Raw genomic sequence first — 21284 nt, forward strand, 5'->3', positions numbered from 1 at the left:
CGGTGTGTGTGGTGTGTATGGTGTGTTTGTGTGGTGTGTGGTGTGTGTGTGTGGTGTGTGTGGTGTGTGGTGTGTGTGGTGTGTGTATGTGGTGTGTGTGTGGTGTGTGTGTGTGGTGTGTGTGTGTGGTGTGTGTATGTGGTGTGTGTGTGTGGTGTGTGTGTGTGGTGTGTGTGTGTGGTGTGTGTGTATGTGGTGTGTGTGTGGTGTGTGTGGTGTGTGTGGTGTGTGGGGTGTGTATGTGGTGTGTGTATGGTGTGTGTGTGTGGTGTGGGGTGTGTATGTGGTGTGTGTGGTGTGTGTGTGTGGTGTGTGTGTGTGTGTGTGGTGTGTGTATGGTGTGTGTGTGGTGTGTGTGTGGTGTGTGTGTGGTGTGTATGGTGTGTGTATGGTGTGTATATGGCGTTTGTGTGGTTTGTGTGTGGTGTGTGTGTATGGTGTGTGTGTGGCGTGTGTATGGTGTGTGTGGTGTGTGTGTGGGGTGTATGGTGTGTGTGTGGTGTGTATGGTGTGTGTATGTGGTGTGTGTGTGTGTGGTGTGTGTGGTGTGTGTGTATGTGGTGTGTGTGTGTGTGGTGTGTGTGGTGTGTGGGGTGTGTATGTGGTGTGTGTGTGGTGTGTGTGTGTGTGGGGTGTGTATGTGGTGTGTGTGTGGTGTGTGTGTGTGTGGTGTGTGTGTGTGTGTGGCGTGTGTGTGGTTTGTGTGTGGTGTGTATGGTGTGTGTGGCATGTGTATGGTGTGTGTGGTGTGTGTGTGGGGTGTATGGTGTATGTGTGGTGTGTATGGTGTGTGTGTGGTGTGTATGGTTTGTGTGTGTTGTGTGTGTAGTGTGTAGTGTGTGTGGTGTGTGTGTGGTGTGTATGGTGTGTGTGTGGTGTGTATGGTGTGTGTGTGTTGTGTGTGTAGTGTGTAGTGTGTGTGGTGTGTGTGTAGTATGTGTGGTATGTATGGTGTGTGTGTGGTGTGTATGGTGTGTGTGTGGTGTGTGTGGTGTGTGTGTGTGGCATGTGTGTGTGGTGTGTGTGTATGGTGTGTGTATGGTGTGTGTGTGGTGTGTGTGGTGTGTGTGTGTGGTGTGTGTGGTGTGTGTGGTGTGTGTGTGTGTGGTGTGTGTGGTGTGTGTGTGTGTGGTGTGTATGGTGTGTGTGTGTGTGGTGTGTGGTGTGTGGGGTGTGTGGTGTGTGTATGTGGTGTGTGGTGTGTGTGTGGTGTGTGTGTGTGGTGTGTGTGTGTGGTGTGTGTGGTGTGTGTGTATGTGGTGTGTGGTTTGTGTGGTGTGTGTGGTGTGTGTGGTGTGGTTTGTGTGTGGTGTGTGTATGGTGTGTGTGTGGTGTGTGTGTGGTGTGTATGGTGTGTATGGTGTGTGTGTGGTGTGTGCGTGTAGTGTGTGTGTGTATGGTGTGTGTGGTGTGTATGGTGTGTATGGCGCGTGTGTGTGGTGTGTGTGTGGTGTGTATGGTGTGTGTATGGTGTGTGTGTGGTGTGTGTGTATGGGGTGTGTGTGGTGTGTGTGTGTGGTGTGTGTGTGGTGTGTGTGTGGTGTGTGTGTGGTGTGTATGGTGTGTGTATGGTGTGTATATGGCGTTTGTGTGGTTTGTGTGTGGTGTGTGTGTATGGTGTGTGTGGCGTGTGTATGGTGTGTGTGGTGTGTGTGTGGGGTGTATGGTGTGTGTGTGGTGTGTATGGTGTGTGTATGTGGTGTGTGTGTGTGTGGTGTGTGTGTGTGGTGTGTGTGTATGTGGTGTGTGTGTGTGTGGTGTGTGTGGTGTGTGGGGTGTGTATGTGGTGTGTGTGTGGTGTGTGTGTGGGGTGTGTATGTGGTGTGTGTGTGGTGTGTGTGTGTGTGGTGTGTGTGGCGTGTGTGTGGTTTGTGTGTGGTGTGTATGGTGTGTGTGGCATGTGTATGGTGTGTGTGGTGTGTGTGTGGGGTGTATGGTGTATGTGTGGTGTGTATGGTGTGTGTGTGGTGTGTATGGTGTGTGTGTGTTATGTGTGTAGTGTGTAGTGTGTGTGGTGTGTGTGTGTAGTGTGTGTGGTGTGTATGGTGTGTGTGTGGTGTGTATGGTGTGTGTGTGTTGTGTTTGTAGTGTGTAGTGTGTGTGGTGTGTGTGTAGTATGTGTGGTATGTATGGTGTGTGTGTGGTGTGTGTGGTGTGTGTGGTGTGTGTGGTGTGTGTGTGTGGCATGTGTGTGTGGTGTGTGTGTATGGTGTGTGTATGGTGTGTGTGTGGTGTGTATGGTGTGTGTGTGGTGTGTGTGGTGTGTGTGTAGTGTGTGTGTGGTGTGTGTGGTATTTGTGTGGTGTGGTGTGTGTGTGGTGTGTGTGCGGTGTGTGTGGTGTGTATGGTGTGTTTGTGTGGTGTGTGGTGTGTGTGTGTGGTGTGTGTGGTGTCTGGTGTGTGTGGTGTGTGTGTGGTGTGTATGTGTGGTGTGTGTGTGTGGTGTGTGTGTGTGTGGTGTGTGTGTATGTGGTGTGTGTATGTGGTGTGTGTGGTGTGTGGGGTGTGTATGTGGTGTGTGTGGAGTGTGTGTGTGGTGTGTGGGGTGTGTATGTGGTGTGTGTGTGGTGTGTGTGTGTGTGGTGTGTGTGTGTGTGTGGTGTGTGTGGTATTTGTGTGGTGTGGTGTGTGTGTGGTGTGTGTGGTGTGTGTGCGGTGTGTGTGGTGTGTATGGTGTGTTTGTGTGGTGTGTGGTGTGTGTGTGTGGTGTGTGTGGTGTGTGGTGTGTGTGGTGTGTGTATGTGGTGTGTGTGTGGTGTGTGTGTGGTGTGTGTGTGTGTGGTGTGTGTATGTGGTGTGTGTGTGTGGTGTGTGTGTGTGGTGTGTGTGTGTGGTGTGTGTGTATGTGGTGTGTGTGTGTGGTGTGTGTGGTGTGTGTGGTGTGTATGTGGTGTGTGTATGGTGTGTGTGTGTGGTGTGGGGTGTGTATGTGGTGTGTGTGGTGTGTGTGTGTGGTGTGTGTGTGTGTGTGTGGTGTGTGTATGGTGTGTGTGTGGTGTGTGTGTGGTGTGTGTGTGGTGTGTATGGTGTGTGTATGGTGTGTATATGGCGTTTGTGTGGTTTGTGTGTGGTGTGTGTGTATGGTGTGTGTGTGGCGTGTGTATGGTGTGTGTGGTGTGTGTGTGGGGTGTATGGTGTGTGTGTGGTGTGTATGGTGTGTGTATGTGGTGTGTGTGTGTGTGGTGTGTGTGGTGTGTGTGTATGTGGTGTGTGTGTGTGTGGTGTGTGTGGTGTGTGGGGTGTGTATGTGGTGTGTGTGTGGTGTGTGTGTGTGTGGGGTGTGTATGTGGTGTGTGTGTGGTGTGTGTGTGTGTGGTGTGTGTGTGTGGCGTGTGTGTGGTTTGTGTGTGGTGTGTATGGTGTGTGTGGCATGTGTATGGTGTGTGTGGTGTGTGTGTGGGGTGTATGGTGTATGTGTGGTGTGTATGGTGTGTGTGTGGTGTGTATGGTTTGTGTGTGTTGTGTGTGTAGTGTGTAGTGTGTGTGGTGTGTGTGTGTAGTGTGTGTGGTGTGTATGGTGTGTGGTGTGTATGGTGTGTGTGTGTTGTGTGTGTAGTGTGTAGTGTGTGTGGTGTGTGTGTAGTATGTGTGGTATGTATGGTGTGTGTGTGGTGTGTATGGTGTGTGTGTGGTGTGTGTGGTGTGTGTGTGTGGCATGTGTGTGTGGTGTGTGTGTATGGTGTGTGTATGGTGTGTGTGTGGTGTGTGTGGTGTGTGTGGTGTGTGTGTGTGTGGTGTGTGTGGTGTGTGTGTGTGTGGTGTGTATGGTGTGTGTGTGTGTGGTGTGTGGTGTGTGGGGTGTGTGGTGTGTGTATGTGGTGTGTGGTGTGTGTGTGGTGTGTGTGTGTGGTGTGTGTGTGTGGTGTGTGTGGTGTGTGTGTATGTGGTGTGTGGTTTGTGTGGTGTGTGTGGTGTGTGTGGTGTGGTTTGTGTGTGGTGTGTGTATGGTGTGTGTGTGGTGTGTGTGTGGTGTGTATGGTGTGTATGGTGTGTGTGTGGTGTGTGCGTGTAGTGTGTGTGTGGTGTGTGCGTGTAGTGTGTGTGTGTGTATGGTGTGTGTGGTGTGTATGGTGTGTATGGCGCGTGTGTGTGGTGTGTGTGTGGTGTGTATGGTGTGTGTATGGTGTGTGTGTGGTGTGTGTGTATGGGGTGTGTGTGGTGTGGTGTGTGTATGGTGTGTGTGGTGTGTGTGTGGGGTGTATGGTGTGTGTGGTGTGTGTGTGGTGTGTGTGTGTGGTGTGTGGTGTGTATAGTGTGTGTGGTGTGTATGGTGTGTGTGGTGTGTATGGTGTGTGTAGTGTGTGGTGTATGGTGTGTGTGTGGTGTGTGTGTGTGGAGTATGTGGTGTGTATGGTGTGTGTGTGTTGTGTATGTGGTGTGGTGTGTGTATGGTGTGTGTGCTGTGTGGTGTGTGTGTGGTGTAGTGTGTGTGGTGTGCGTGTGGTGTGTGTGGTGTGTGTGTGTGGGGTGTATGGTGTGTATGTGGGGTGTATGGCGTGTTTGTGGGGTGTATGGTGTGTGTGATGTGTATGGTGTGTGTGTGGGGTGTATGGTGTGTGTGTGGTGTGTGTGCTGTGTGTGCTGTGTGGTGTGTGTGTGCCGGCTTGAATAAGTACATCGACAATGGCAGCACCCGCCTGCCAAGCTCTCAGCGCCACCCCGTGGAGGTTCAAATCAAATGACGGCAGCAGAGACCTCGGGGTTGGGGAGGGGCCTTCACTTATTTCGTGTCGAGCACTCAACAGACAAGGCCCCTCTCATCTCCTGTGGTTTACCAGCACCACAGTCGCAGGTCCACGTGGAACTTCAGCAACAACAACAATGCACCCCGATAGCAAGTGACCTCGAGCCCAGAAAACTCACCTGCTCAGTGAGTTTGATTACGGGGCAACGAGTGCTGGAGTCAAACTAAGAGAGGCGTTCGCTGATTTTGAGGGCGTGTGTGGATTCAGCAACAGCCCCAGCAGCAGCAGCTTCGGAGATGCCACCGACACCAAACTCGCTCGCCATCGGTGCGGTCACGGGCACGATGCGTTCCAGAATCGGCCACAAGGGCAGAATTCGGGTAACGGTGGAGATTTTAAGTTGTTTATGTTCTGGTACCAGAACAAGCAGGGTTTCACGAAGCCTGGCAGAGTGCAAATTCTCAACTGTTTAAATTCTAAACTTTAATTTTTTTACCAGGAAAGGCCCACTGAGCTATACATCGTTTAAATTCTATTTTTTTTCCCAGTGTGGAGGAGTAAAATGGGGACGTGACGTCAGGTGTGCCGTTCAGTGCGATGACGTCACGTCTCCTAGGGTACTTAAGGGAGACCCCGTGACGAGAGCGGGGTCACTGTGGGAACGGGTAGAGTAAGAAGGGTGAAGAGGGAACCAGTGGGTAGAGACGGATCGAGTGGTGAGTCTGGGGAGAAGCCGGTGGTAGCCGTAGAGGTGCTTCTCTCTCCGCTCGGTGGAGTCGGCAGAGTCCACGATCCGACACGAGAGAGAGAGACCGGAGCCAGCCGGGCAGGGACCAGGACTCAGTGTAGGACCGCTAGCCCCTGGGAGTTGTGTACCCTTGTGTGTTATTGTTAACCTTTAATAAACCCTTGGCGAAAGCCCATAACATACCTCCGTCTCCGAGTGCGTCCGTGGGAGCTTCTCTGCACCAGGAAAGGCCCACTGAGCTATACATCGTTCTCTTTTTTTAAGAAGCGACCTGGCCACAAATGACAGCCCCACGAAGTGGCTGATCATCACGTGGAAACGTAATGCAGCCAAATATTCTAAACGTGCGATGTTGATTCTAAATGTGGAGGGTAAAACCGGAGGACTCGGAGAGTAGTTCACGCGACCACGGGGAGAGAGAGAGACGCAAACCCCCAAATATACAGCAGGCGTCGGGGTCGGGATTGAATCTACGACCTCCTGCGTACCAGGCGAGGAGTTAACATCTCGTCACCGTGGCGCACAAATGGACTCCCAGTTGTGTCCTGAAGTCGCGCGCGTAGACGAGAGGAGCCGCGCGTACGGGCGCCGTGCCATCGCGGCCTGACACGGCTCGGACTCGTCAGTGGAAAAAATATAATGATGAAAATAGTGTCCACTTGTAACGCACCGTCGCATCGGAGTGTTCGCTCGCTCTCGGAGAGAGGACGACTCAGAGAGAGAGAGAGAGGACGACTCAGAGAGAGAGGACGACTCAGAGAGAGAGGACGACTCAGAGAGAGAGAGGACGACTCAGAGAAAGAGAGAGGATGACGCAGAGAGAGCGACTCGGAGAGAGAGAAAGAGAGGGCAACTCAGGGAGAGAGGACGACTCAGAGAGAGAGGACGACTCAGAGAAAGAGAGGACGACTCAGAGAGAGAAAGAGGACGACTCAGAGAGAGGACGACTCAGAGAGAGCGACTCGGAGAGAGAGAAAGAGAGGACGACTCAGAGAGAGAGGACAACTCAGAGGCACCAGGAGGAGGAACCACAGACGAGCTGGAAAGCAGCAGTAGCAGCAGCAGCGGTATCAGCCACGCGGCGTGGCGCCGTCGCTCCGAACAATTGCTGCCTGCACCGAACGAGACATTGAGAGAGAGGAGGTGGGGGGGGGTGGACTCACGGGGGTGGTGCCGCCCGACACGGTGCTCATGCTGATGGAGGAGCTGAGCAGCAGCAGCTTGTGCGAGGAGGACGAGGAGGAGGAGCAGGGCGAGGGAGAGTCCAGCGCCGCGTCGCGCCGGCTGACGAGGGCGCGCCACGCACGCTGGATCCTGCCGCGCAGCAGACGACACAGGGAGCGACTCGCATCGTCACCATCGTCACAATCGTCGTTATGATGATCGCCATCATCACCGTCATCGTCACCATCATCACCGTCATGGTCACCATCATCACCATCGTCGTTATCATGATCGCCATCATCACCATCATCGTCACCATCATCACCGTCATGGTCACCATCATCACCATCGTCGTTATCATGATCGCCATCATCACCGTCATCGTCACCATCATCACCGTCATGGTCACCATCATCACCATCGTCGTTATCATGATCGCCATCATCACCATCATCATCAACATTTCCGTCATCATGATCATCATCACCGTCATCGTCACCATCATCACCATCGTCGTTATCATGATCGCCATCATCACCATCATCATCAACATTTTCGTCATCATGATCATCATCACCGTCATAGTCACCATCATCACCATCGTCGTTATTATGATTACCATAGTCACCTTCATCACGATCATCATCATTGTCGTCACCATCATCACCATCGTTGTCATCATGATCATTATCTTTCGATTTAAAGCTTTCGTGACTGCAGGGATTCATCTTCTTGGTTCTTTCGGTAAAGTCACGTAGAATGGAAATAATAAAGTAATAAAAATAATGCATAATAAAATAACGTCGTGAGAATAATTGTATTATGTTTATTATTATTATTTTATTATTTCCATTCTTCGTTACTTTACCGAAAGAACCAAGAAGATGATCATTATCATCACCGTCGTCACCATCATGATCACCATCGTCACCATCGTCACCATCATCACCATCGTCACAATCGTCGGCATCGCTTAATAATCCCACGGCGGCTCCTGAACAACTTACCGCTATTTTATTTTGTTGCGCATGGTGACAGCAGGAGCAGAGCAATGCTATCATCATCATCATTATTAAATTTTGATTTAAAGCTTTCGTGACTGCAGGGATTCATATTCTTGGTTCTTTCGGTAAAGTCACGTAGAAGGGAAATAATAAAATAATAGAAATAATAAACAATAAAAAATTCTCACGACGTTTCGACTGCAACACAAGCAATCATCATGTGTGAAATCCACAGCAAGAATTTTTTACATTTTTTTTTACATTTTTCTTGCTGTAGATTTCACACCTGATGATGATTGCTTGTGTTGCAGTCGAAACGTCGTGAGAATTGTTATTGTTTTATAGTTTTATTATTTTATTATTTCCCTTCTGCGTGACTTTACCGAAAGAACCAACAATATCATCATCATTATAATTATTCACGAGTTCGATGCCAATGTTCAGGTCGGCTGCTGCTACTGTTCGCTGGCCACGACGGAGAGGGCTTCTGGGCTACTGCAGCCATCGCTGTTATTGGACACCCCGAGAACACGCGCACACTCGCACGCGCTCTCTTACTTACATCGCCCACCTCGCGTCTCATTGTAAAGTGCTGATTTGCACTCGAATTTGAGAAATGCACGTCAAGAAACAAACAACGACACGCCACACAAATCAACGCATGCTCGCGTCAATTAGCACGATGTAACGCAATTTTTGTTCCTGGGTAGTAAGTGTTATTTCGTAATTGCTTATACTTAAAAAGTATAGAAAATGGCTATTATTCCCCGAAAACTTTGCTTTTGTGACCAGGACAGTGATATTTTGAAATGTACCTATTTTCAATGAGAAAACGGGCGAATTTGTGTATTTTTTGTTCACGAAAAAAACAAAATAGGAATCAAAATTAAGATGCATTTATACTAACAAAAATGACTACCAGTGACAGACAGAGCTGGCCAGCGCCTAGTTTCTGCCGGGTCTGGGTGGGCGACCCGGAAAGTATTTCCACAAGCGGCTCACCACATCCAGTATACATTTCACCTACGGCTGTCGGTGCCAGTGGCGTGCATACTCCGCTAACGACTCAACTAAATATTCAATCAGTTTCAAACACAATGCAAAACACAATACCACCTTCTCCAACCATTATATAAACGCAGTGGTAACTCCTGCAATCTCTCATTTACTTGATACAGCTGTCGTGGCTGTGACGTTACCACCTGAAGACGGAGGCTTGTGTTGCCTCCGAAACGTCGTGATTTTTATTTTTATTTTATTTTACTTTTTATGTTTTTACCTACATGACTTTACCGAAAAAACCTAAGAATAACAACACCGACACTTATTTAAAACGCGGTTTAAATAAAATGTTTTTTCTTATTAAATTGCTTTCATTTAGGTTGCACTTTTCATTTTATTGAATTATAGCAGTAATGTTACTTTGCAAAGAGGTACTACTACTACTACGGAGCTGTGGTGGCTGCATTTTGCGAAAACGGAGCGCCCCTCTACAGCGTTAAATGTTCGAGACCGTGGGCGTAACGACGATACGATTGGGCAAGAGAGATGTTTATATATAATAGCGTCGAGGTGCGACCGTGCAAAGAGACAAATAAAATATGTGCGGCCCCACCTGACCAATTGCCGCACCACCTGAGCTGATCAAGTGGTCACGGCTCCCCCCGAGTGAGATTAGTAAGCCCTGGCACTGATGGTAGTGGAGCAAATATGAAGGAAGGTGCTTCATCAAATTGGGTGCGGTTAAATGAACGAGAGAAAATGAGATTATGGGATGGGATTAGACGTGTGGAGGGGCGGCGGGGGGGGAAATCCTAAACAGTTTAAAACTAGTAGTAGTAATAGGTTTTTACCCTTTCAAATGGTACAAAAACTGACACCTTTATACAAGGGATCATGTTTGCAATAACTACAACACAAGCAGTCAAAATGCAAACAAAAAGAAACAACTCTGATAATGATAATGTGTGCACTGTCTTTGAAGTTGATTGGTCCACGCCCGAGACAGCTTTTCTTAGAGCCTAGTCTCCATTGATGTTGGACCAGATGACGCCAAAAGGCGTACAACTCAAAGACAGCGCACTATCAGAGTATTGAGAGCTCGGCGTAAGCATTTACACTATGAGACCTCCTTTACCAGTAGCAAAATATAGTAATAGGTTTTTACCCTTTTATCTGGTACAAAAACTGACACCTTTATACAAGGGATCATGTTTGAAACTAAACTATTTTTCATTTTACCAGGTAAGGCGAACTGAGCTACATAACTTTTTGTCAGAAGCGACCTGGCGATCACAAATGATAGCCCTACGAAGTGGCTTATCACGTGGAAGGGTGTAGTCGCAGCCGAATACTCTAAACGCGTGTTTCTAACTGTGGAGGAGAAAACCCGGAGGTCCCGGAAGAAAGAGACATTCAAACTCCAAATATACAGCAGGCGCCAGGGTCGTGATCGAACCCACCAACCTCCTGTATACCAGGCGAGGTAGTTAACATCTCCTAGAAACCGTGATGATGAGAGAGACACGCAAACCGAAATATACAGTAGCAGGCGCCAGGATCGGGATCGAACCCACGACCTCCTGTATACCAGGCGACGTAGTTAACATCTCGTAACCATTATCGAGCTATCCAAATCGAGGGACACGTGCTGCGGCAGGCATAGACGCAGGAAGAAGGAAAGATCGCAGCGAGTTTGGTAGAATGAGCTCATTGACAACGCCGGAGACATCAGGGTGTTGACGTGAAAGGGCACGGCGGCTGCGGTAGTAGCAATACAAGAGTGACTAGGGGTGACTGAACGATGGCGCGACACAGTGCCGAATTATTCTCGTAGCAAAAGTAACTACATATGTAGTAGCTACTGCATAAAAGTAGCTGCATATGTAGTAGCTACTGCATGTGTAGTAGCTACTGCATGTGTAGTAGCTACTGCATGTGTAGTAGCTACTGCATGTGTAGTAGCTACTGCATGTGTAGTAGCTACTGCATGTGTAGTAGCTCCTGCATGTGTAGTAGCTACTGCATGTGTAGTAGCTACTACATATGTAGTAGTTACGGGCCCCGCACTTTCAAGGCCCCCGCGCTAAATACTTTCAAGCTATCAATTCCGGTTCACTGATTCTGCACTTGCTCTATTACTATAGTACTATACCGCCTTCGACTTTTATGAACGACTTGGTGTTTAAGGCTAGCGATTTGTCGTATTATCTGGCTGTATAGCAAATGAAAAGATACAATGACTTTAAATTTCGATTTAAAGCTTTCGTGACTGCAGGGATTCATCTTCTTGGTTCTTTCGGTAAAGTCACGTAGAAGGGAAATAATGAAATAATTAAAATAAAACAATAAAATACAATTCTCACGACGTTTCGGCCACAACGCAAGCAGCCGTCCTCAGGTGAAGAACAGGTCTGTCGGAAAGACGGCGTCTGAATGAACATCACCAAGCTTGGCAGCGTATATTTAAGCTGGGTTAGAGGAGGAAGGGCACCTTGACAAAGGAATTTGCATATCAACATATTTATGGAAAATGCAGATATGGGATTAGTCACTGCTTGTGGAATGCGTAGGAGGTGGGGGGGGTCTCAAAGTCATATTATGCCCGTGCATTATGTAGGATTAGCAGCAACAAAGGGAGGAAGTAGGGTTAACATTAATAAATGGAAGGAATTTTAATAGTAAGGAGCTGCAGCAGCCAAACCACCACGTAAAAAACTCAAATATAAACTACATCAATATAATCAATATACTAAATATACTCTCCAATAAGCGGAGCTACTAACAGTAAGTCATACATTACAATTCTACGTCGCAAAAAATATAATATACCTCCAGCTAAACTTTTTATTATATCACACGGATCTACCCCGTACTATATACTGCCATAGACAAACCCAACATTAAATTATATACTTTAGTATACAAGTAAAAAAAAATGTGTTTTAATATTTCCGTGTTTATTTATTTATTTAGGGGCCCTCTATAACATGATGCTACAGGCCCCGCGCTCGCTTCATCCGGCATTGGCGCGACAGGGACCGTGATTAATCGGTGAGCACAGAAAGCAGCGATCGAAACAGCTGCTCTATCGGGCAGAGCCGGATAAGAAAAATAACTAAACAGGAGCGAGACTTGTCAGATTTGACATTCGCTCGGGGTTGTGTTTGTACTGCTAAGCAAAAAATCCGAGTTACGCTCGATTAATAGATACGTCAACAAATGAAGATTGGCTGCTTGGCTTTACGGTTCACTGGGAGAGAAAAAAAAAGGAATGACCCCTTCCATGCATTTGTTTGACAAACGTATTTCGAAAGAGGTTCTTGTCATATCAAACGAGGTTCATCTGCGGGGAATACAGAGACGTGCAATGGGTCTATAGCCCGCGGGATAGAGAGAGAGAGAGAGCTCGCACGGGACAATCTTATCAATGTCTGTTTATAGAGAATTAACAATTGAGAATAGGCGCCGTCAAGACGTGTGGCATTTTGCACAAAAGCGGAGAGAAATTATAGAGATGCGATCGCTTTCATGACGACGACACGCGCAACAAGAAGAGGGGGGTGGTGGTGGAGGGATCACGGTGGTGGAAATGAAAGAGACGTCGTTCGAATGTCGTTGTTTCGCCTCCTCGTATTTTGCCCAAATGTGTTCCGAGCTGAGATTAAAGAGTCCGCGAGGAGGAATCCGCGTCGATCAGCGCAGCCTCTGAGCCAAGGCAAAGCGGCTACGCAGAAGCGGACTTGACAATAAACACAACTCCTTATCTCACCTTCAAGGAATTTACGGAGCGTCTTGACCAAAGGAGCTTTACGCAGAACGAACGAAGGCACAACAACGCGTGTGGAAATGTGATCGACGGCGATGATGTGAATGAAATAGAAGCAATGGGGGGGGGGACATCTGTGACGATGCGTGAATTTGACGAAAGCGACATTGATGACGGTGAACGATGAGGGAGGAGGATTTCGCTGTGTAACAAAAAACAAATATGAGAATAGGTTGTTCCACTTTTACCTGGCAACAAAACAGCTGTGTTAAGTTGCTGAAACACCAAACTGAAACCTTTTACAAGGAATCATGTCTGCATTGACCACAATGCTTGTGGTCAGAATGCAAACAAAAAGCATACTTTGATAGTGTATGCATTGTCTTTTGGCGTCCTCTGGTCTAACACCGTTTGAGACGAGGCTCAAAAGAAAGCTGTCTCTGGTGTGGACCAATCAATTTCAAAGACAATGCATATATTATCAGAGTGTGTTTTTTGTTTGCATTCTGATCACAAGTATTGTGGTTAATGCAGACGTGATTCTTTGTAAAAAGGTTTTATTCTGGTGTTTTAACATCTTAACACCTCTTTTGTTGCCAGAAAAAAGGGGAAAAACCTATTCTCATATTTTGGTACTGGCAAAGGAGGTCCCATGATGTAAAATATTGTATTTGGTTCCTCGGTAGTAAGTGTTATTTCCTAATTTCTCATGCCTAAAAAGTACAGAAAATGGCTATTATTCCCCACATATTTTGCTTTTATGACCAGGGCAGTGATATTTAGAAATTTACCTATTTTCAATGAGAAAACGTGTGCATTTGTGTCATTCCTTCACATAAAGTCCTGGTCACAAAAGCAAAGTTTGTGGCATAAGCAATTAAAAAATAACACTTCCTACCAGGGACGTAAAATCGTGTTACTTCGTGTTATTGGCGTAATTGTCTGCCCTGGGTAGAGAAAGGTGGCCTGCCAGTTGTGGCATCACTTGAAGGGATGTTCCAGTCACCTCCTACCCACGCTGGAGGGAGTCGCGCAAAAAAACCCATTCCGATCTGCTACGTAGAAATATCCATTGCACGGCAGTCGGTCCAACGATTTTTAAAAAAAAATATATATATATAATCCTTAGAGCTGGAATGTAACAAATTTAAGCAGAACAAAAACTATTAATGATACGATGCTGACCAGGCTGAGACAACCAACTCACCACACTGGGTAAGCCAGGGAACTCTCCTGAAAAGGACACGCTCCACTGCCATATCTTGAATTCACACTCGGTTAAACAAAATACACTTGAAACCTCAACCCGATTTAAGTGGCTAAACCCAAGATTGAAACCCAATATCCCAGTGATTGCTGGTTTAGCCACGTGGTTCCCCCACATCCTCAAAGTGAACTTACATCTATGAAACAATGATGATGATGGTTATAGTGATGATGATAAGCACTAAATTGTTACCTTGGTGTCGTTATAATGACAAGCCCTTGTGTCGGCTCATGGCCCATCGCATTCAAACACTTAAATGGCAATTGCATAAATATCAGTCAGGGCTGCTTGAGGATTCCACCCTCACACACACACATACACACGCACACACGCACACATACACACGCACACATACACACACATACACACACATACACACGTACACATACACACGCACACACACGCACACGTACACACGCACACATACACACGCACACACGCACACATGCACACATACACACACATACACACGCACACACGCACACGTACACACGCACACATACACACACGCACACGTACACACGCACATATACACACGCACACACGCACACATGCACACACGCACACATGCACACATACACACATACACACATACACGCGCACACACGCACACAAACATTGTGTTCAAATGAGTTTGTGCACCGATGCCTGGCGGTGGTAGGGGGAGAGAAAGTCAACAATAAATAATCATGCCGCTGTATTTATTCAAAGGCCACTCTGTTAATTTGATTTGCGGCGGAAAGCGAACAATTTAACCTTCTTTTAATTAACAGTTTTCCGATAGATTTCCCTCCCGTGGCTCTGAGGCAATTAACAGAATTTTTTTTTGTGTGTGTGTGTGTCGCGAACGTCATCGATTGTTCATTTCACGGTGGCCGCACGCGCGCGCTCACAAAGACAAAGGACGCCCGGACAGGGCCCCGTGCTGATTGTTCGGGGCAAGTGAGAGCCGGCAGGCCGCCTTTGTCTCCCCCGGGGCGGATTATGATGATTATTGTTGTTATTATGCCCAATAAATCATCGAAGGCTGAGTCGACCCAGGCACTGGATCAGATATTCGCCGGCTGCTGAAATGGTGTTGGCCCCTGAGATGGGATCAAACTCGGGCCGCCGGGTTCGTAGCGCAGCGCGCTCACCGCTACACCACCGCTCACTCCACACACACACACACACGTACACACACACACGTGTACACACATACACGTACACACACACACACACGTGTACACACACGTACACACAAATGCACACACACATGCATGCACACACACGTACACACACACGTGCACACACACACACGTACACACGTGTAAACACACACGTACACACACACGTGTACACACACACACACGTGTACACACACGTACACACAAATACACACACACATGCATGCACACACACACGTACACACACACACACACGTGCACACACACATGTGTACACACACACACACGTACACACACGTGTACACACACACACACGTACACACGTAAATACAAATGCACACACACATGCATGCACATACACACACGTACACACACACGTGCACACACACACGTGTACACACACGTACACACACACACACGTACACGTACACACACGTGCACACCTACACGTACACACACACGTACACACACGCACGCAGCACGCCACAGCCACGCGTACACACACACACGTACACACACACGTACACACACACACGTACACACACACGTACACACACGTACACAAACACACGTGTACACACACACACACGTACACACGCACGCAGCACGCCACAACCCCGCGTGAGCTCACACAAGTGCACACACACACACGAACACACACACACACACTCGTACACACACACACACACGTACACACGCAGCACGCCACAGCCCCGCGTGAGCTCACACACACACGTACACACACACGCGTACACACACACGTACACACACACGTACACACACACGCACACACGCAGCACGCCCCGCGTGAGCTCACACGAGGGCGCTGACGGAGTACGGCTCCTGCTTGTCGTGCAGGAAGGGGCGGTTGTCCTCGAAGCCTCCGAACGACCTCTGCTGGCTGCAGACGACAAAAACATCCTCAGCACGGCCTTCGTCAGACATCATCATCACCATCACGGCCTTCGTCAGTTAACATCATCATCAGCATCTACACCAGGGCCTTCATCAGTCAACATCATCACCATCACCACCACGGCCTTCGTCAGTTAACATCATCATCAGCATCTACACCAGGGCCTTCATCAGTCAACATCAACATCATCTTCCACACCACGGCCTTCGTCAGTTAACAACATCATCATCATCTACACTAGGGACTTCGTCAGACAGCATCATCACCATCTCCAGCACGGCCTTCATCAGACAAAATCATCATCACCACCATCCCCATCACGGCCTTCATTTGTCAACATCATCATCATCACCACCACGGCCTTAATCAGACAACATCATCATCTCCACCACGGCCTTCATCATCATCACCACCACCATCCCCACCACGGCCTTCGTCTGTAAACATCATCATCATCATCATCCACACCACGGCCTTAATCTGGCATATATCATCATCACCATCACCATTACGGCCTTCGTCATTCAACATCATCATCATCATCCCCATCACGGCCTTCGTTAGACAACATCATCACCACCATCTACACCAGGGACTTCACCTGTTAACAACATCATCACCCTCCATACCACGGCCTTCGTCAACGTTACCATCATCACCATCCCCACCACGGCCGTCGTCAGACAACAACACCATCACCATCCCCATCACGGCCTTCATCATCATCATCACCATCCACACCACGGCCTTCATCATCATCATCACCATCCACATCACGGCCTTCATCATCATCATCACCATCCCCATCACGGCCTTCATCATCATCATCACCATCCACACCACGGCCTTCATCATCATCATCATTATCCACATCACGGCCTTCGTCAGTCATCATCATCATCCACACCAAAGTCACCACCATTATTACCATCGACATCACAGCCTTCACACATTGCGACTTCATCGTAGTTCCCCCCCCCCCACCCAGTTGTAACCGCGCGTGTGCACGACGCGATGGAAAACAAAAAGATGCATCATCCCCATGAGTACAGAACCCACTGCTGGATGACGATCCTCTCCCCAAAGCCGTCGCCACCATCTCTCACGATCCTGCCATGTCTCAGCAATCCGCCTGGCCATGCGCACGCCAGCGGATTCCGACGCTCCATCTCTCTTCCCGCTGTGCATTGCTCACTCTGCGACGCGTCCCCTGACTTTGATGTACGCGTCGAAGATCCCATCACGATACGGTGGAGGAGATTCTTCATGACAAGATCCGTAATGGATTTGGTCGGTGTAGCCACGAACCCCGCCGAGCCGAGTTCGATTCCCGCTCACAGCCAACGTCAGCGACGATTGTCTGAGCCGGTCATGGGGCCTCTCCCCCCCTAGGTCGACTCAGACTCAAATGAGTACCTGGCGCGGCGTGTAAACATCGCCGCCTCGTCGTGTTGGCCACCCTCCCCATCGTGTGCCGTGCCGGCCTTCGGAGGTGCTCCTCGCTAACAGAACTTGCCCCAACAGTCTGTGCAGTCTATACGGGGGATCTTTGTATATTTTTGTTAATTAATTCCATTGCTGCGGTGCATGGGTCATTCTGACATCGCTGGTGTAACCCCCTCACCCAACACCAACACCACCAACACCAACACCACCAATACCACCACCAACATCACCACCAACACCACTACCACCAACACCACCACCACCAACACCACCACTACCACCACCACCATCACTACCAACACCACTACCACCAAGACCACAACCACCACCACCAACACCACCACCCCCACCAACACCACCACCACCAACACCACCACCACCAACACCACCACCACCAACACCACCGCCACCAACACCACCACCACCACCACCAACACCACCAACATCACCACGACCCCCACCAACACCACCACCACCAACACCACCACCAACACCAACACCACCACCAACATCACCACCAACACCAACACCACTACTACCAACACCACCACCAACACCACTACCACCAACACCACCACAACCACCACCAACACCAACATCACCACCAACACCACCACCAACACCACCACCAACACCAACACCACCACCAACATCACCACCAACACCACCACCACCAACACCAACATCACCACCACCCCCACCAACACCACCACCCCCACCAACACCACCACCATCAACACCAACACCACCACCAACACCACCACCAACACCAACACCACCACCACCACCAACACCACCACCAACACCACCATCAACACCACCACCACCACATTTGCCCTAAAACAGCCGTTTCGGCAACAGCCAGATCTGAGGTCGTCGCTATTGACGGCGACGCTGACGAATCATCTCCACCACGCCACCACGACCGGCGGCGTGACCACTCACACGGTCGGTCCATTGGGCATTGGGGCCGTCCATAAATGACGTCACACGATTCTGAACGATTTTTGACCCCCTTCCCCTCGTCACACGGCGTCACAAAAAGTCAGACCCCCCCCCTCAAATATGACGTTACAAAGCTCTGCCCCCCCACCCCCAAAACCATATTTCCATTTTAAAAATAAAACATGTTTCCAATCGCTTTAAACTATTGTCATTGTAGTGCGTATTTAATGTGGCGCTGCACTCTGATGTAGTAGGAGTGTTGTTATAACAATTAGTGTTGTTATAACAATTATATATTTATTTAAAGTTGCGCATTTTGATGTGAAATCACATTTCTCAACCCCCACCCCCCTCGTCACACATCGTCATAAATGTCTGACCCCCCCCCCCCCCCCCAGGTGCGTGACGTCATTTATGGACGGCCCCATAACCACCCGGCTATCGGTTGTTGTTCTTTTCCTCGCAACTTTCTGTTTGTAGGCGGCGTTGTCTCGCCACTTTGGGAGGGTTTATCCAGAGATCAATCGATTTTAAAATTTTTGGTCCGCGTTTTGGGCAACTGAGAAAACGGGAGACGTCTTTCTGGCTTCGCTTGCCACCAAGGGCAGCAGCGGTTTGGGTCGATTCGATTTCGGTATTCGGCGAACACGGAGCAGCGACCTGAACGGAGTTGAGCCACTTCTGTGCGAGTTGCCCGGGTCAGGGATTTTTCGTCGTCCGCTTTGGGTGTTGGCCAACCCCCAGCACGACATTGGGCTATCGGTTCGGAGCCACGAACGCATCTCGCGCGAACCCCATCCAGGTCGTCATCCTCGCAGCAGCAGCAGCAGTAGCAGCAGCAGCGGCAGCCGCTGCAGGAGCAGCAGCGGCGGCAGCAGGAGTAGCAGCGGCTGCAGGAGCAGCAGCAGCGGCGGCAGCAGGAGCAGCAGCGGCTGCAGGAGCAGCAGCAGCGGCGGCTGCAGCAGCAGCGGCAGCAGCAGCGGCTGCAGGAGCAGCAGCAGCGGCAGCGGCAGCAGCGGCGGCTGCAGCAGCAGCGGCAGCAGGAGCAGCAGCAGCGGCTGCAGCAGCGGCAGCAGCAGCAGCGGAGGAGGCTTCTGGCTGTTGGGCCATCGAACAAAGTCGGCGGTCACCGCAATCACGCGGCGCTGTCGGATGCGCTGCTTCTGCTGCCCGTCTGGAACGCTCTTCCCTTCCGATGCTGGGAAGCCACGGGGTAGCTGTGCACTTTCAAATAATCCAGATTTGGAAACTCGTTTCTTCAGAGCTGCGTTTTGTGTTTAGTTTGTTGGTGCTGCTGTTCTTCTTCCCCCGCACCTCCGAGTAGCGCGGTTGGCTACGCACGGTGCGAAAGAAGTTTCAACATACGCGCGTACCTACATACTCGTACGTACATACAAATGCTGCACGGTCACCTTTGCCGAGAGTGTAGTTCCGTGCCATTGTCAGCAGAGGGCAGCGATGTACGCGCTGCCATCTCCCGTCCAGGCACGGACCACTTGAAGACGATTCCTCGTGTTGCGAAAGAAACGTCGTGATGTTATTATTTCGATAATTTTTTTTCCTATCTATGTGGCTTTAACCGAAAGACCCAACGAACCAGGGTTAGGAGATGAAAGGAAATTTTGCGAATCCCGGGTGATTGGGTCAAGGGACATCTGGGAAGGTGAGGCGCAACAAATAACGGGGGGGGGGGGGGGGGGGTGGGGGCTGGGTAGAGCTCAAAGTTCAGAGCAGAGGTCGCAACCGGGTACCCGATACCCGTACCCTACCCGATACCCGGCCGGGTACGGGTACCCGTTTGCGACCCTGGTGCGGCCGGGTACGGGTACGGGTAAGGAATCAAAACCCGTTTGCGACCTCTGGTTCAGAGGTCAGAGGGATGCGCTGGTAATTGAGTCGACGGTCTCAGCCCTGGTCACTTTTGAATATAGAAGAAATGAAGAGATCACCACCAAAGTTGGTTCCACAATTCCGTTGGTCAAATCGCATCTCTGAGAATAAATAAAAAATAGTTTTGCCTCTCATGTGGCGGAAGTGCAGGTGGGGAAGTGCTGCAGTTCAGAGGTCATCTAAAACGGATCGCATGGGAATTTCCACAAATGTCACAAACGTCTAAACTAAAATAAATTTTGATTTTATTTTACCACGTAAGGCCCACTGCGCTATACAGCTCTTTTTAAGAAGCGACCTGGCCACAAACGATAGTTCAACGAAGTGGCTTATCACGTGGAAATTTAGAGCAGTCAAATACTGCACGTTCATATCTTAACGTGGAGGGATAAACTGGAGGACTCGGAGAAAAATCCACGCGACCACGGGGAGAGAGAGAGACACGCAAATTACAAATATACAACAGGCGTCAGGGTCAGAATCGGGGTCAGGATCGAACCCACGACCGCCTGTATACCAGGCGAGGTAGTTAACATCTCGCCACCATGGCGCCCTTTCTGAGTGCCACGAGCAGCAGAAAAAACATTCATCTGTCATCATGGCCAGCTGGGAAGGGCTGCCCCCTACCGTGCAGGTCAGAGGTCACTTGAAGGCGAACGTTAGTATGTATGTTGAACTTCTTTCGCACCGTACGTAGCCAACCGTGCTAATCGGAGGTTTCCCTGTGACCTTCGCTGACGAGGGTCGCCGTCCACCACGGCCGACTGCCCTTCTCTGCGGTGAATCCCGGTTGGCGGTGGCGGCGACTTCTTCTTGTTCTCACGACGCGTGACACAACGATAGCACCATTGAGATTAAAAACACCGAAGAGCCGACAGAAAACATTGAACACGAGTAGCAAGGACGCCGCATCGGGTTTTTTTGGGGGATTCGCACGATGAGTCGGGGCGCCGTGGTGGCTAGGAGATGTTAACTACCTCACCTGGTATGCAGGAGGTCGTGCGTTCGATATCCCTACCCTGACGCCTGCTCTATATTTGGAGTTTGCGTGTCTCTCTCTCTCTCTCTCCCCGTGGTCGTGTGGATTTTTCTCCGGGTCCTCCGGTTTTTCCCCTCCACATTTAGGAACATGAGTTTGGAGGGTGAGGCTGCTGTTAATTTCCACGTGATGATAAGCCACTTCGTTGCGCTATCATTTGTGATAGCCAGGTCGCTCCTGAAAAAGAGCTAGATAGGCCAGTGAGCCTTACCTGGTAAAAAAAATAGTTTAGTAAAAAAAACAAGG

The 21284-nt window shown here is 49.5% G+C and overlaps 1 protein-coding gene across 1 annotated transcript in view; it reads right to left on the bottom strand.

The window, feature by feature from the left end:
• Positions 1–21284, bottom strand: part of SCHIP1 (schwannomin interacting protein 1) — a 272191-nt gene that overhangs the window by 131901 nt on the left and 119006 nt on the right. Inside the window, exons 3-4 of the mRNA XM_078878559.1 lie at positions 15620–15703; positions 6597–6747 (exon numbers count right to left, since the gene is read on the bottom strand). Coding sequence (XP_078734685.1) covers positions 6597–6747; positions 15620–15703 — 235 coding nt within the window. The remainder of the gene's footprint in view (positions 1–6596; positions 6748–15619; positions 15704–21284) is intronic.

The sequence above is a fragment of the Lampetra fluviatilis genome, chromosome 51 (genome assembly GCF_964198595.1).
Source record: "Lampetra fluviatilis chromosome 51, kcLamFluv1.1, whole genome shotgun sequence".
Classification (NCBI taxonomy): domain Eukaryota; kingdom Metazoa; phylum Chordata; class Hyperoartia; order Petromyzontiformes; family Petromyzontidae; genus Lampetra; species Lampetra fluviatilis.